Source organism: Globicephala melas, chromosome 1 (assembly GCF_963455315.2).
Source record: "Globicephala melas chromosome 1, mGloMel1.2, whole genome shotgun sequence".
NCBI lineage: Eukaryota > Metazoa > Chordata > Mammalia > Artiodactyla > Delphinidae > Globicephala > Globicephala melas.
Genome location: NC_083314.1, coordinates 178,255,937 through 178,269,172, shown reverse-complemented (window position 1 = coordinate 178,269,172; position 13,236 = coordinate 178,255,937). Strand labels below are relative to the sequence as shown.

At 50.8% G+C, this 13,236-nt stretch overlaps 1 protein-coding gene across 1 annotated transcript in view; it reads left to right on the top strand.

The window, feature by feature from the left end:
- Nucleotides 1–12,470, top strand: part of VPS13D (vacuolar protein sorting 13 homolog D) — a 244,666-nt gene extending 232,196 nt beyond the window's left edge. Inside the window, exons 69-70 of the mRNA XM_030878044.2 lie at nucleotides 7,552–7,792; nucleotides 9,390–12,470. Coding sequence (XP_030733904.1) covers nucleotides 7,552–7,792; nucleotides 9,390–9,521 — 373 coding nt within the window. The 3' untranslated portion in view covers nucleotides 9,522–12,470. The remainder of the gene's footprint in view (nucleotides 1–7,551; nucleotides 7,793–9,389) is intronic.
- Nucleotides 12,471–13,236: the final 766 nt, after the last annotated feature.

The window sequence follows — 13,236 nt, the reverse complement described above, 5'->3', positions numbered from 1 at the left end:
TCCTCTTCTTTTTTCTCCTTTTTCTTTATTGAGATCTTTTTTTTTTAATACAAAAAAAAGTATAAAAAGTAAGCCAAAATAGCTTATAAACCCACCAGCCAGGTTAGTCTTTTCTCTTTTTGATGAAATAAACTCATGTACATAATTAGCAAATTCAAAGAGTACAGAAAGAAAGAAAATCAAGAGTAAAATTCTCCTTTCTTGGGCTTCCCTGGTGGCGCAGTGGTTGAGAGTCCGCTTGCCGATGCAGGGGACACGGGTTCATGCCCCGGTCCGGGAAGATCCCACATGCCACGGAGTGGCTGGGCCCGTGAGCCATGGCCTCTGAGCCTGTGCTCCACAACGGGAGAGGCCACAACAGTGAGAGGCCTGCGTACCGCAAAAAAAAAAAAAAAATTCTCCTTTCTTGCCCCCTTTGTAAACATACTGTTTATATATATTTTGTATCCTGTCTATCCTTCTTGAGAAATTGCAGATAGAGATAGAAATCAGAATTTTTTATTTTGAGCACACGTTATAGTGTTGATTCTCATAGCATATAATTGTAAATAAAAACCTTATAGTAATATATGCAGTCTCAAAACAAAAACAAAAGATCAGACCTTTTGAGAAGTGGGATAGAATTCATTGGCTTCCGTTTTCTAGACCAGGAAATAATCTACCAATAACCTTTGACACTTAGAAAATTGGATATTCTTTGATATGCCACTAAATTAAAACTTGCATTTGGTGGATTATTCAGCTACTCTGATAAAAGTTAATGGCTTGTCTTTGCTGTACACCTGAAACTAACACAACATTGTAAATCGACTATAGTTCAATAGAAAGAAAGGAACGGAGGGAGGGAGGGAGGAAGGAAGGGAAAGTTAGTGGCTTGCTAATAACAAGTTAAATCAAGACTTCTGAGAGAATTCTTTATCTTTACCACTGGGTAAAATGCATGCAACATCCAAAGTTGTGCACTGGCAAATTCCATTGGACCCTACAACGTAAATTCATTGTTATTTTCTGAGACTACATAACACATGAATTTATTGAATCCTACTATGTCCCAGGACAAGTTCACAGTCTAGCAGGGGAAGCAGACAGTATTACCAACTATTTATAAACATGTGATTGCTTTTTTTTTTTTTTTTTTTTTTTTTTGCGGTACGCGGGCCTCTCACTGTTGTGGCCTCTCCCGTTGCGGAGCACAGGCTCCGGACGCGCAGGCTCAACGGCCATGGCTCACGGGCCCAGCCGCTCCACAGCATGTGGGATCTTCCCGGACCGGGGCACGAACCCGTGTCCCCTGCATCGGCAGGCGGAGTCTCAACTACTGCGCCACCAGGGAAGCCCTGTGATTGCTTTTAAAATAGAAGTATGGGCCATGTGTTATGGGACCACAAGGGCAAGTTATTAATTTGTGCCTAGAAAGCCAGGGAAGGCTGTTGGCAGTTGATCTGGTCCTGCAGCGCAAGGAGAAATGGGCTGAGAAGAGAGAAAGGCATGTACGCAGAGAAGAGTGCTGGGCAAAGGTTCAGAGACAGGAGAGTTAGCGGCATTTCTGGGGGGACTCCAGTTAGCTGGGTGTGGTGGCAGCATATGTGTGGGAGGGAAGGAGCAGAGGTTGGAAAGCTGGAAAGGTGGGTTACAAGGCCAGATTCTGAGAGCTTTTTTTTTTAAAATCCCCCCCGCTTCCCCCCTTGGTGTCCATACAGATTCTGAGAGCCGTAACGGCTTCCTGTAGGCAGTGGTGAGATTTTGAAGAGGATCTCACTCAAAATGACGTTAAAAATGTAACCTTGACAGCAACAGAGAAAGGGATCAGAGTTGGAGAGACTGGGGGCAGGAAAGCACTTAGGAGGCCCTGGGAGTGATCCAGGTGAGCACAGCCTGGCAGAGAAGAAGGGGAGAGGGGACAGGGAGGCAGGCGTCAGTACAGTCAGTAGACTGACCAGGTTTAGAAGCTGAGCGAGGGGTGGGGCTGAGAGGGACTCGAGGGCTGCTTGCCTGGTCGGTTGGATGGAGATGCCATCAACGGCGAGGGGCGGTGCTGGAGGAGGAGAGGATTCGAGAGGCCGTGCTGAGTGTGAGGACCCGTGGGACCTGTGTGCCGAGACACTCTGCAAGACCCCAGGCTCAGACACAGGTGTGGGGTCACACCTGGACTTGGGGAGAGACACATGTGGGGCAGGAGCCTGTTCTGGGAACACTCCTGGAGTGAGACAGCTCTGAACTCTTCTGATTTTGAAATGCCTACAAAGTGAGGAAAATAAACATATATAAATAGAGTTAATAAAGCCAAAAAAAAAAAGAGTGGGAGAAAAAGAAAGAAATCAATTGAAAAGGGTAATTGGAACAATTGGCAGATTTCTCTCTCTCTAAGGAGCAATGATTGGTCCTGAGCCTGTTTCCTTGTGGTCTCTTGAGGGTCACTCATTTTTCCAACCTGCTGAAGCAAGGAGCTGTGGTAGACTTCCAAGGGGACCTTCCCCACAGGATTAGGGTAACTTAGCGTCTGTCCTCAACAAACGAAATAACAATAGCCACCATTAGTTGGGCATGTAGGTCAGTTCTAAGCATCACAGTGGCCCTAAGAGGAGATATGATGACCCTCGCTCTACACGTGACGGCAAGAAACTCTGAGCCAAGCCATGTGCCTGGTGACAGAGCCAGTTGGCACCTAAGATTGGCTGGTTCCAATGGCACATCAGCCGTGGGGCTTGGAGACAACGTTTCTACCTGCCACAGAGTGAGAGGGTTGAAGCTATTGTTGGTCACGTCACTGGTGTTGATGAGAATGCCCTGTGGTATCATGGTCTGAGATATTGTCGTAGTGGGTGCTACTTCTGCAGCATTGAACCTTGCCGGCTTCACCCACTGTTAGAACCTGTCATCTTGGAGAATGGTGTAAGCCACGTGCCACAGCTTTCCTTTCTCTCAGAAGAAACTTTCTGAAGTTGATCCCAAGATCAGAATGTCCTCTTTCTCTCCTTAAAGGAGAGTTATGAGTGAAACTTTTAACCAATGTCTAAAAATCCTGTTTTTTGTTTTGTGGCTCGTGGGCTCCAGAGCACAGGCTCACCAGTTGTGGCTCACAGGCTTAGTTGCTCCGCGACATGTGGGACCTTCCCGGACCAGGGCTCGAACCCGCGTCCCCTGCATTGGCAGGCGGATTGTCAGCCACTGCGCCACCAGGGGAGTCCCCGCCTGTTTTTTTTATAGAATCATTTGCGGTGTCGCGGTGTCTACAGAGCACTGGGCAGCTTCTCTGGTTCTTCATATTTGAAGGGTACAGCTTATCCAGAGGCTGTGTGTCTCTGGCCACATTTTTTCATTCTTCCTCCGAATTAATAATAGGTCAGAGGGTAGAAGGACACACTCAGGATCAACCTGAGACCACATGGCTTTCCTCCCCATGTCATCCCACGAGGGTTTGCAATGGTCACTCATTCATGAGCCAAGAGCAGCCCTGCGTGAAGCGAGGGGGGTACGGGGGATGAAGAGTGGAGAGCCCCGTGTCTAGACTCAGCTCGTGTGAGGCCATAGCCGCTGCCACTCTGGACGAAACCCTGAGCCTCTGAAGTGACGCAAATGAAAGTCTGTGGAGCACAGGCCTTTGCAGGGGACGACCAGGCAGGGCGGGGGACACCGGGCTTTGACGACAAAGGGACAGAGGCGGGGGCAGATGGGCAGAGAAGTGCTGAGTGCACTCATTGGTTCGACTTCTCTTGTCCCCGTGGGTTTTGGTTCCTCTCTCTCAGTGACAGGTTTGGGGTTGGTCTCCATTACAGGAGGGGACCCATAATCTGGAGCTCAGTTTTAATTATTCTTTGTTGTGGTTTCCAGATTTTGTTTTTTAAAAAACGTATGCTGTAATGATGAAACCCAAAGCCTTGGTCACTGGTTGTGGGAGTTCCAGGGGCGCATCGGGGGAAAATGGAGAGAGAGACGCTGTTGGCTAAGTCAGTGTCTGGGTTTTTGCTGAGACCGTGGTCTGGGACCCTGGCACTCCAGCTGAGGCCCCGCTGTCTCCCTTTTCCCTCCATTCACTTAGACCCTTGGCTGCTTTTGATTTGAAAAGACGAGAACATTTCATGTAAATGTCCAAAAATTACTGTCCGTATTAGCTTCGGGTACGAACAGGGCCCCTGGGCCCACAGAGGAGAGGCCCGGGCACGTTTACAAACTGCTCCTCGCCCCTCACATTTCTGTAATGGACGCGAATTCCTTTTATTTATTTACTTACTCATTTATTTATTTATTTATTATTTTTGGCTGTGTTGGGTCTTCGTTGCTGTGCGTGGGCTTTCTCTAGTTGCGGTGAGCGGGGGCTCCTCTTCATTGTGGTGCACGGGCCTCTCACTGTGGTGGGCTCTCTCGTTGCGGAGCTTGGGCTCTAGGTGTGAGGGCTTCAGTAGTTGTGGCACGTGGGCTACAGTAGTTGTGGCTCACGGGCTCTAGAGCGCAGGCTCAGTAGTTGTGGCACACGGGCTTCAGTAGTTGTGGCACGCGGGCTTCAGTAGTTGTGGCTCACGGGCTCTAGAGCTCAGGCTCAGTAGTTGTGGCACACGGGCTTCAGTAGTTGTGGCACATGGGCTTCAGTAGTTGTGGCTTACGGGCTCTAGAGCGCAGGCTCAGTAGTTGTGGCACGTGGGCTTCAGTAGTTGTGGTACGTGGGCTTCAGTAGTTGTGGCACACGGGCTTAGTTGCTCCGTGGCATGTGGGACCTTCCTGGACCAGGGCTCGAATCCGTGGCCCCTGCATTGGCAGGCAGATTCTTAACCGCCGCGCCACCAGGGAGGCCCGGCCATGAATTTTTTGCCCAGGGATTTACTGACTTTGTGACGGCAGGTAGTATGATCTCTATCAGATGAAGAACCTGAGCCGCAGAGACAGCAGCTGGCCCAGCCTGGCGGGTCTCCCTGCCCTTCCCTCCCGGCCTGCACGTTCACCACTGTGTGGAGCAGCTTTCACTAGAGCATCCCAGCTCAGAGCCACCCTTCCTCCTTCCTTCCACCCAGAACAGAAGTTGTTCTGGCCTGATGGAGGACTTTGCACTGTCTGTGGCCTCTCGGAAGGGAGTCTGTTTTAAAGAAGTCCAGTTTGGAAAGGGCACTAATAGTGTCAGCCAGTCGGCCCGGGTGTAAGAGCAGCTGCCCAGATGGAAAGGCCTTGGCCCTCTTAGAGGCTGTGCATAAATGTCAGACAGCGGGTGCTAAACAGGGTGAGAGTGGAGGCACGGGTGATGGGATAGAAGTACCCCATCTTGTGCTGGACCAGAGGAAAGGTAACAATCCCTATTGGATTTTCAATGCATATGCTGCTCTCACCCTAATTGCAGTGGCCAACTTCGGGGTCTCCTTTGAGAGCCCATTACAGCCTCGGTCACCATGTGCCCGGCCCACCTGTGCTTAGAAGTCCTAGGCCGTTTTCAGTTTTTAGGCTAGTTTCCCAGCAAGTTCTAGCTGGTCCTGTGATCCTTCCTCTCTTTGTCAGGAGGCTTTTCTCATCTCTCTCTGTCTCTCTGTCTCTTTCTGTCACCTTTTCTTCCCCTGGACCAGCTATTTTAGAGTTCAGTTGGTCTCTTTAAATGATACTGCTTGCCCTCTGGATACTGTCAGAGCCCGGGACATGGGAAATTCCGTGCTAAGTGGCCTGAACACCAAAAGCTGCTGGGTATTTCTAATTTTGGCATTGAGACTTTACAAGTCTACATTCTTGGCATTGCCAACCAGTTAGAATAGAACAATAAACCCCAATTTTTGTCATGTGAGGCTGTAATTAAAATGGCAGCTGGAACCAGGCATATTTTCACTGAGTCCTGAGGGGGTGGCCGACTCAGTGGTGGGTGCCCAGGGAGACACGGGGAGCGTAGGGTGTGGACCCCTCTTACATCAGCTTAGTCAGAGAGTCAAATACCTGTCTGGGAAACAAAATGAGAACAAGTAGTTGCCTGGCAGTGCTCTTGACAGTAAGCGACGAAGCCTTCAGAAGTGGGCGCAGGGTGGGCGTGTTTCTCGGGAAGCTTCAGAGAGAACTCGTGAACCCTTGGGCTGAGAGACAAGGCGTGTTCAGAATGGGGGGCTCTCTAAGCCCAGAGGTGAGCAGGGACCTGGCGCCAGCTTGGGCCTGAGAGAGGACCGGCCTGTCCAGCAGCAGGCAGGCCTGCTCCATCCCAGCAGAGTTTGGCGACTGCTGACCATGGAACAAAGCCATCCTGGGACCGGGTCCCTGAGCCGTTCCAGGGGAGCCGCGGCTCCAGGCAACTGCGGTGTGGCAATTCCTCTCAGGACATCAAGTCCCAGGGGGCCGGGGCTTGACAGCCAGCCTGTCGTCAGCTCTTAGTATTCTTGCCGTCACCCGCTCCCCTGCGCTGTCCCCCGACGTGGCCGCCCCATTGTGGAAGGCTGTCACAAGATGCGACGGAGGCAGCCAGGCCTGGGAGAGCTGTCACGGCGGTTTCCAAGGGTCACTGCTCTTCATTCAGTAGCCGATCTGAGAGCTTTGACGTGCATAAATTTCCACTTTAAATCGGGGGCTCCAGGGAAGAAGAGATTTTTTTTTTTTTTTGGTACGTGAGCCTCTCGCTGTTGTGGCCTTTCCCGTTGCAGAGCACAGGCTCCGGACGCGCAGGCTCAGTGGCCGTGGCTCACGGGCCCAGCCGCTCCACGGCATGTGGGATCTTCCCGGATCGGGGTACAAACCCGTGTCCCCTGCATCGGCAGATGGACTCTCAACCACTGCGCCACCAGGGAAGCCCGAAGAGATTTTTTTCTGAGTGGCCCTGAAGCCCCTAGAAGGGATGACTGACAGTTTATGGAAATCAAGATTACAGCTTTACCTAAAAAAGCACTCTCTAACAGTTGAGTTCTGAGAACGCAGTGGTGGTCTCTAACAGTTGAGTTCTGAGAACGCGGTGGTTGTCTCACCAGTGAGTCCCCTGTCCCTGGAGGTGCTGAGCTGAGACCAGGTGACCTCTTACTAGAACTGTGACAAAAAGGAAGTGGACATAGGTGCGCACCTGGAGAGGGCGTGCCATCCTCTCGCGGCGCCTAGGTTGGTGACCCATCCGCTTCCGCTTTCCCCGCGTCCGTCACCACCCCTGCCCACGACTTCCAGCCCTGTGGCTGCCCCTCCCCCACCCCATCTTCCCTGTGAACCTTCTCAGCTGCTGCTTCAGTCAGCATTTCAAAGCACTGTATTTCCTTCTTCTGCCCAACAAAGCACTGCTACAGTTTTCTCTAAGCCTTAGGCTATAAAAAGGCCATAAAATTGTTTCTCCTATTGATATACTTGGTCATATTATCGAGCCCCGCTGTGGAAGGGCTCTGTGCTTTACACATTGGCCTCACAGCAGCCCTGAGAGGCCAGTGTCACTTTTTTTATTCCTGATTCACACACAAGGAGATGGAGGCTCAGAGTGGGTGAGCCACCTGCCCAAGGTGTAGTGAGGGAGGGAGCCTGGCTTCAAGGTCGGAGCCTCGGGCCCCCCTCCTACAGCCTCAGCCTGGAGGAGCAGCTGGCAAAGCTCTGCGTGCCCTTCTCACTCCGCCTCTTTCTCTGCAGCTTCATAGCCGTGGAGAACATCGACAGCTACTGTGTGCTCATCTCCTCCAAGGCCGTCTACTTCCTGAAAAGCGGAGACTACCTAGACCGGGAGGCCATTTTCCTGGAAGTCAAGTACGACGATCTCTACCACTGCCTCGTCTCCAAAGACCACGGGAAGGTGTATGTGCAGGTGACCAAGAAGGCCGTGAACACGAGCAGTGGGGTGTCCATCCCCGGCCCTTCCCACCAGAAGCCGATGGTGAGTGCACCCCTGCCCTATCTCCTCAGCCGGCCACCGCCCTGCTGATGTGTTTGCCACGTGTGAGGCTTGGGCTGGGCTGTTGTGAGTCCCCAGGGGTCCTGCTTCTTAGTCCCACAGGCAGAAGGCGCTCAGTGTGTGTGGGGTGGGACGATGCCGCTCTCCCAGCTCCACCGGAGGGCGGGTTGCTCAACGCTTGTGCCGCAGTTTCCCACCCATACAGTATGGGCAGGATTACCGCCTCTAATCAGCCGTGAGGACCAGCTGACATGATGCACGGGGGTGTTTTATTCCTAAAACGGGACTCTTCGGCGCATTGAATCTAAGAAGGCGTTAGCGGACACATTGGCTTCTTCATTGCTTCACCTCTAGAATAATTGGAAATTAACTTTTTTTCCTGCACAAGGAAGCAGTATCTAGCATAGGCCCCCATCCACTGTAAAAGCTCAATGAATCTCTGTAAATAAACTTTACACTTGACCTCCAAAAGGTACAAGATATTGTTATGGCAGGACTTTTCAACAACACCGCTGCTGTTAATAACCAGCATTCGTTAAGGGTTTACTGTGTGTCAGGCTGGACTCTAGGTACTTCTAGATTATTTAATGTTGTACTGCTCTTGTCCCCACTTAGTGGTCAGGAGGCTTGGTGAGGACAGGTGACTTGCTCGAGGTTATCCGGCCAACACCGGAGGGAGCTGGGGTTCAAACCCACGTGCCCGTGCAGCTCCAGGGCTGGCAGCCTGGACCACTCTGCTGCCTCCGCTTGGAGGGGCTGTTGTTGGCTCGGCAGAAGCGCGTGTGAGGGACCCCACCGCCAGCCGTATTCTAACGTGGGATTTTTTCATGAAACCAGGTGTTAGCCCTGCTCATTTTTCACCTGGAATGCTAGGATTTTCAAGCCTGCATTCGAGAATGACGTGCCATTCAAAATGGCCCTGCTTATCTCAGTGTTTCCACAGATGAGAAACAGCAACCAGCCTTTTTGGGCCTCTCTCCCTTGACCTTCTCCCTGCCCAGGAATGCGCTTGGGTTTGGTTTGGCTTGTGCAGGCTCCCCTGGGGTCATTGGCTTAGGTTAGGGCCGGTAGATTAATTGAGTTAACACCCAAAAGCCTGAGTATTTCCACAAGTTCCTTTCGGAGGTGGGGAGCTTTGCCCAGCTGCACTTTCGCCCTTTCAAGGCAAGTGAGCTGTCTTGATAAGAAAGGCCTCGAGGGCATTTGTGTGCTTTGACCATCACCAGACTTTAGATCTGAATCCCCAGTCTTTGTTAGTCTCACCTCAGCTGATCCTCACACCTCAGAGCTGAAACTGGTTCTCAGTTACAGGCAGTCCCAAATGTCAGGTGATTATGGGTCGACTGCACGGTCACCTGGGGAATAAGTTAAAGATACAGAGATCCACCCCAGACCTCGAATCGGCATAACTAGGAGTAGAGCCCTTGGGAATCTGTCTCTTTAAACTACGACCCATGCTGTTCTGATCCGCAGTCAGGCTGGGAGCTGCTGCCTGGGTGGATTTCAATGGCCCGTGTCCTGTGATTCTGTTTGGCTTCCCACCTTGGGGGCAGGTTACTCATTCTGTCCTTTTCTTCAGGTTCACGTGAAATCAGAGGTCCTTGCTATCAAGTTATCACAAGAAATAAACTATGCAAAGAGCCTTTACTATGAACAGCAACTTATGTTAAGACTCAATGAAAACCAAGAGCAGCTGGAGCTGGACTCCTGAGAAACCCCAGCTGCTGGAGGGACACTCCCAGACGTAGACCCCAAACCAATCAGGAGGAGAGAGGCCCGTGGGCTTGGCTTAAATTAGAGGAAACCAGAATAAGGTTTGGGGGGATGCTATCAAGAGGGAGAGTAAATACTGGTGAGGGAGGTTACAGATGGAACCATATTAATTTGTGGGGCAGGGGGTTACTTTAGATTATGGGGAGGTAATTTTTAAGAGGCATTGGTTGAGTAACGTTTAAAACAAAGTGTAACTGAGATCAATCTAATTTTTAGATTGCCCTGTATTTTGCTAACATGTATATATGTACAACTGTGTGTCTGTAAATACGTAAGAGCATTTCTGAACAGGGCCTGTGATGTGTGTAAAGGTTTGTTAACTGTAAAGTAATATAAAATTATATTGGATCTTCTATTGCACTAATTCTACACGTCTCATTCAGGGTACTGTCCGTGAAGAGGGATTCTTGGAAGCTGCAGAATGTTATGCCTTAGTTTGGGAAACTAGAATATTCACGGTTAGGTGGGCTGAGGTGAGGGGGCAGGTGCGTCAAGAGCGATGCCTTTGAAACCTGTGCTCATCCCGGCTGGAGCTGCGAACCGAAGTGTCTAGACCCAGAGGCAGCCCTTGATGAGGCCTAGGGGACTGACTCGGACACATCTTTTATTTATTTCTCCCCCAGTTTAAAGATAGTTCTTAAGAGTGTCACAAATTATTTTTTATCTGCCTGTCTCACTGGCTCTCTCCTGACTAGTCTTGCCAGACTTTGAGGTAAAACTGTGAGGTGTGTTCTGTTACCACGCACACACACGCCAGCATTATAAGGTTTCCTTGGGTTATTATCAGAGAGGCCAGTTTGAAACATTGGTAGGCGCTGATAACTTAGAAGGGTAAAAAATCCCGTAGGACTGTTTAACAGATCAGAAATCCACAAATTTATCAAAAACCCACAGCGAGAGTGTTCCCTCTCCTGAGCAGCTGCAGGAGGAGGTCCTGGGACTCTGTTCTCCTTAATAAAGCTCCAGGCAGCTGCCCAGCCCCACAGCCCTGGGGACGGGCGACAGCAGCCCTGGGGTGAGAAGGGAGGGAGAAGGAGAGAGTCTTAGAAAAGGGAATGAAATCTGAGTGCTAAAAAGCTGTTCTTGTAAGTTTGGGGCCAAGATTTGGCCAAAATATCTCTTGCCCTTGGTTTTAAATTCCACCCGGTGGCAAGGCCTAGACCGAGTGTCTTCTCCTTCCTGGGTCTTGTTTCTGTGGTTTCTCTTTTCTGTAAGGAATAACCAAGGTAGGGAGAGGGGAGGCCTAGAATGAATGACTAGCCTTGTGATTTTTTAATTTTTATTTTAATAAATCTAGTCAGTCTCTACAACCATGTCTCACGTAGCTGAGATCTAAAAGGACCCATCGGATCAGTGGATGCGTGGAAGGTATTGGTGTTTATGACTCATGACCCAGATCCTTCCAAAACACAAATGAAGCTAATCTGTCTTTCTCTCCCTACTCGGGGGTGTGTGTGTGTGTGTGTGTGCGCGCGTGTGTGTGTGTTTTCAAAGAGCTTTAACCCAAGTGCTTAGTGCTCTGGCAAAATAGTGTTTTCAGGGCTCGTCTTGAACTCCAGGATTTGTATATAGTCTTCCCTGAACTCTGGGTTCATGGACTGCAGAATTGAAGCCCAGCTTTTGAAGGGTCGGGGTGGGTTTTTGGTCCGTCGGTTGGTTGGTCCTGCTGGGCCACAGCCATGTGCCAGGTGCGGCTCCCTGCAGGCTTCTTGTCTTCCTCACCAGCCTCCCACCCCGCACCCCACAAGTTTGGCTTGTGGTTTTTGTCATCAGTAACGCACTGCCTGAGATCATGACCTCTTAACGATGAGACTCTCAGAGGGTTGATGGTTTGTGTCAGTGAGCCTTCTGTCACTTTCTGGAATGAAGTCACTTGGGAGTTCTGTTGGATTGAGGAGCTTGGTATGACTAAGGAAGCCTGACTTTGGGCCCAGCAGCAACCTGTGTTCTCTGCAGCTCTGCCCATGGGAAGTTGGTTGAGGGCTGCGCTGTGGAATGGTGCTTCCAGGAGACTCCAGAGGGGTGTTGAGATGCCCTCCTCCCGGCTCCTTTCTAAATCTCATCAGCCCTCGAAATACAATAGTTACTCATCTCCCTACTGCACAGCTCCCCCCTGATGTTTGCGCCTTGGAAGAGGCAGATGTTAAAATGGGATCCAAAGACCAAATGGGGCGGGGTTGGGGGGTGGGTGCCAGCTAAGAGCTTCTCAGGCTCCTCCGCCCTCGCAGCCCTCGTGCCAGGCCTGGTGATGGTAAGGTTTCAGGGGCTTTGGACATAGTTTCCTGGTTTGCCAGGAAAAAAATCCAAAGCTTTGGAGGAAGCAGGCCCTGGCTCTGGCTTTTCAATTGGCATTTAGCCAGCGATGTCTGAGACTTCGTTAGGATAATTTCTGCCGATTTTCTTGGTGCCTCAAGTACCCGGTTCCTCTCCGAGGAAAGTAAAATAAATTGAATTAAGAGAAATTGGGCAAGCAGAAAGCAAAGCCCCCTCGATGCCCTGACCCAGCACAGCTGGCCGCATCACCGCCTGGCCACAGCTGCTTTCCTCACCCACCAGAAAGGCTGGCTGTTCTGTGTTTCCCACACCTGGGCCTGCTCACCACTGACTGGGAAACAGAAACATGGCCTCTTAGCGGCCCGAGTACCTCACCGTGGTGGAGACGCACCTCGGGGTTTGGAAGGCTCCTGGGCCACTTTGTTTTTAAGCATCATCTGTGCCTCAAAATACCATAGTAGCTGCTCGATAATACTCTGAAAATAAAGTATCTGGGTCTCCACCGTGTGAACACTCTTACACTCACCAATCTGTTGAGACTCTTGAATCTGTTTCTCATATCAGAGTCGTTATTTTTCTTCCTGTGGAATAAAATGCTCTGTTGACTTCCAAACATGTTGTTTCCTTCTGGTTTCTTGCTGTCCCATAGATTGTAGAACCATCGCCAATGACAAATGCCAAACGTATTACAACACGTGCAGTCACACGCAGCCTTTCCCTCACTCCGGGCAAGCGCGTTCCCAGGCCAGCCCTGCACCTTGGGCCTTGCTTAACTTCCCAGAGTTGGCAGTTCTTCCCGTCAGCCAGGCCCGGGCTTCGTGTTGGCTGCGCTCACCTCACCACTCTGAGGTTACTGGTCCAGGCCTGGCAGGATGGAAGTTGTCGTTTCTGAGGAGGAGACTTCAGCAGGAGCAGGATTTTTTAAGTTCAAGGTGCCTACTTGATATTACTGGACAGGTCAAGCAGGCAGCCGGGCGCTGGAGTTCCAGGGATGAGTCCAGGCCAAAGGCATAAGATTGGGAGTCATCGTGCAAGTGACAAGTGGAGCCTGGATGAAATATGAAATCCTCAAAGGAGTGGGGCAGTGTGGGGAGGGCAGCAAAGAAAAAAGGTCCAAGATCTGAGTCCTGGGGGGTCCCTGAAGTTTAAGAGTTTAGGCAGGTGGAGGGGAGCAGCAAAGGAGACAGAGCAGCGCCTTCCAGAGTCGGGTGTGAAACCAGGAGGGCGTGGGGTCCAGAAAGGTCCACAGAGGAGGGAGATGAACTATCGAAGGCTGCTGATTAAGTAGGATGAGGACCAACAGTTAACACTGGATTTACAACATTGAGGTCACTGGAGACCTTCCTAAGAGTGGTTTCAGTGGCGTGGGGAGGGTGAAG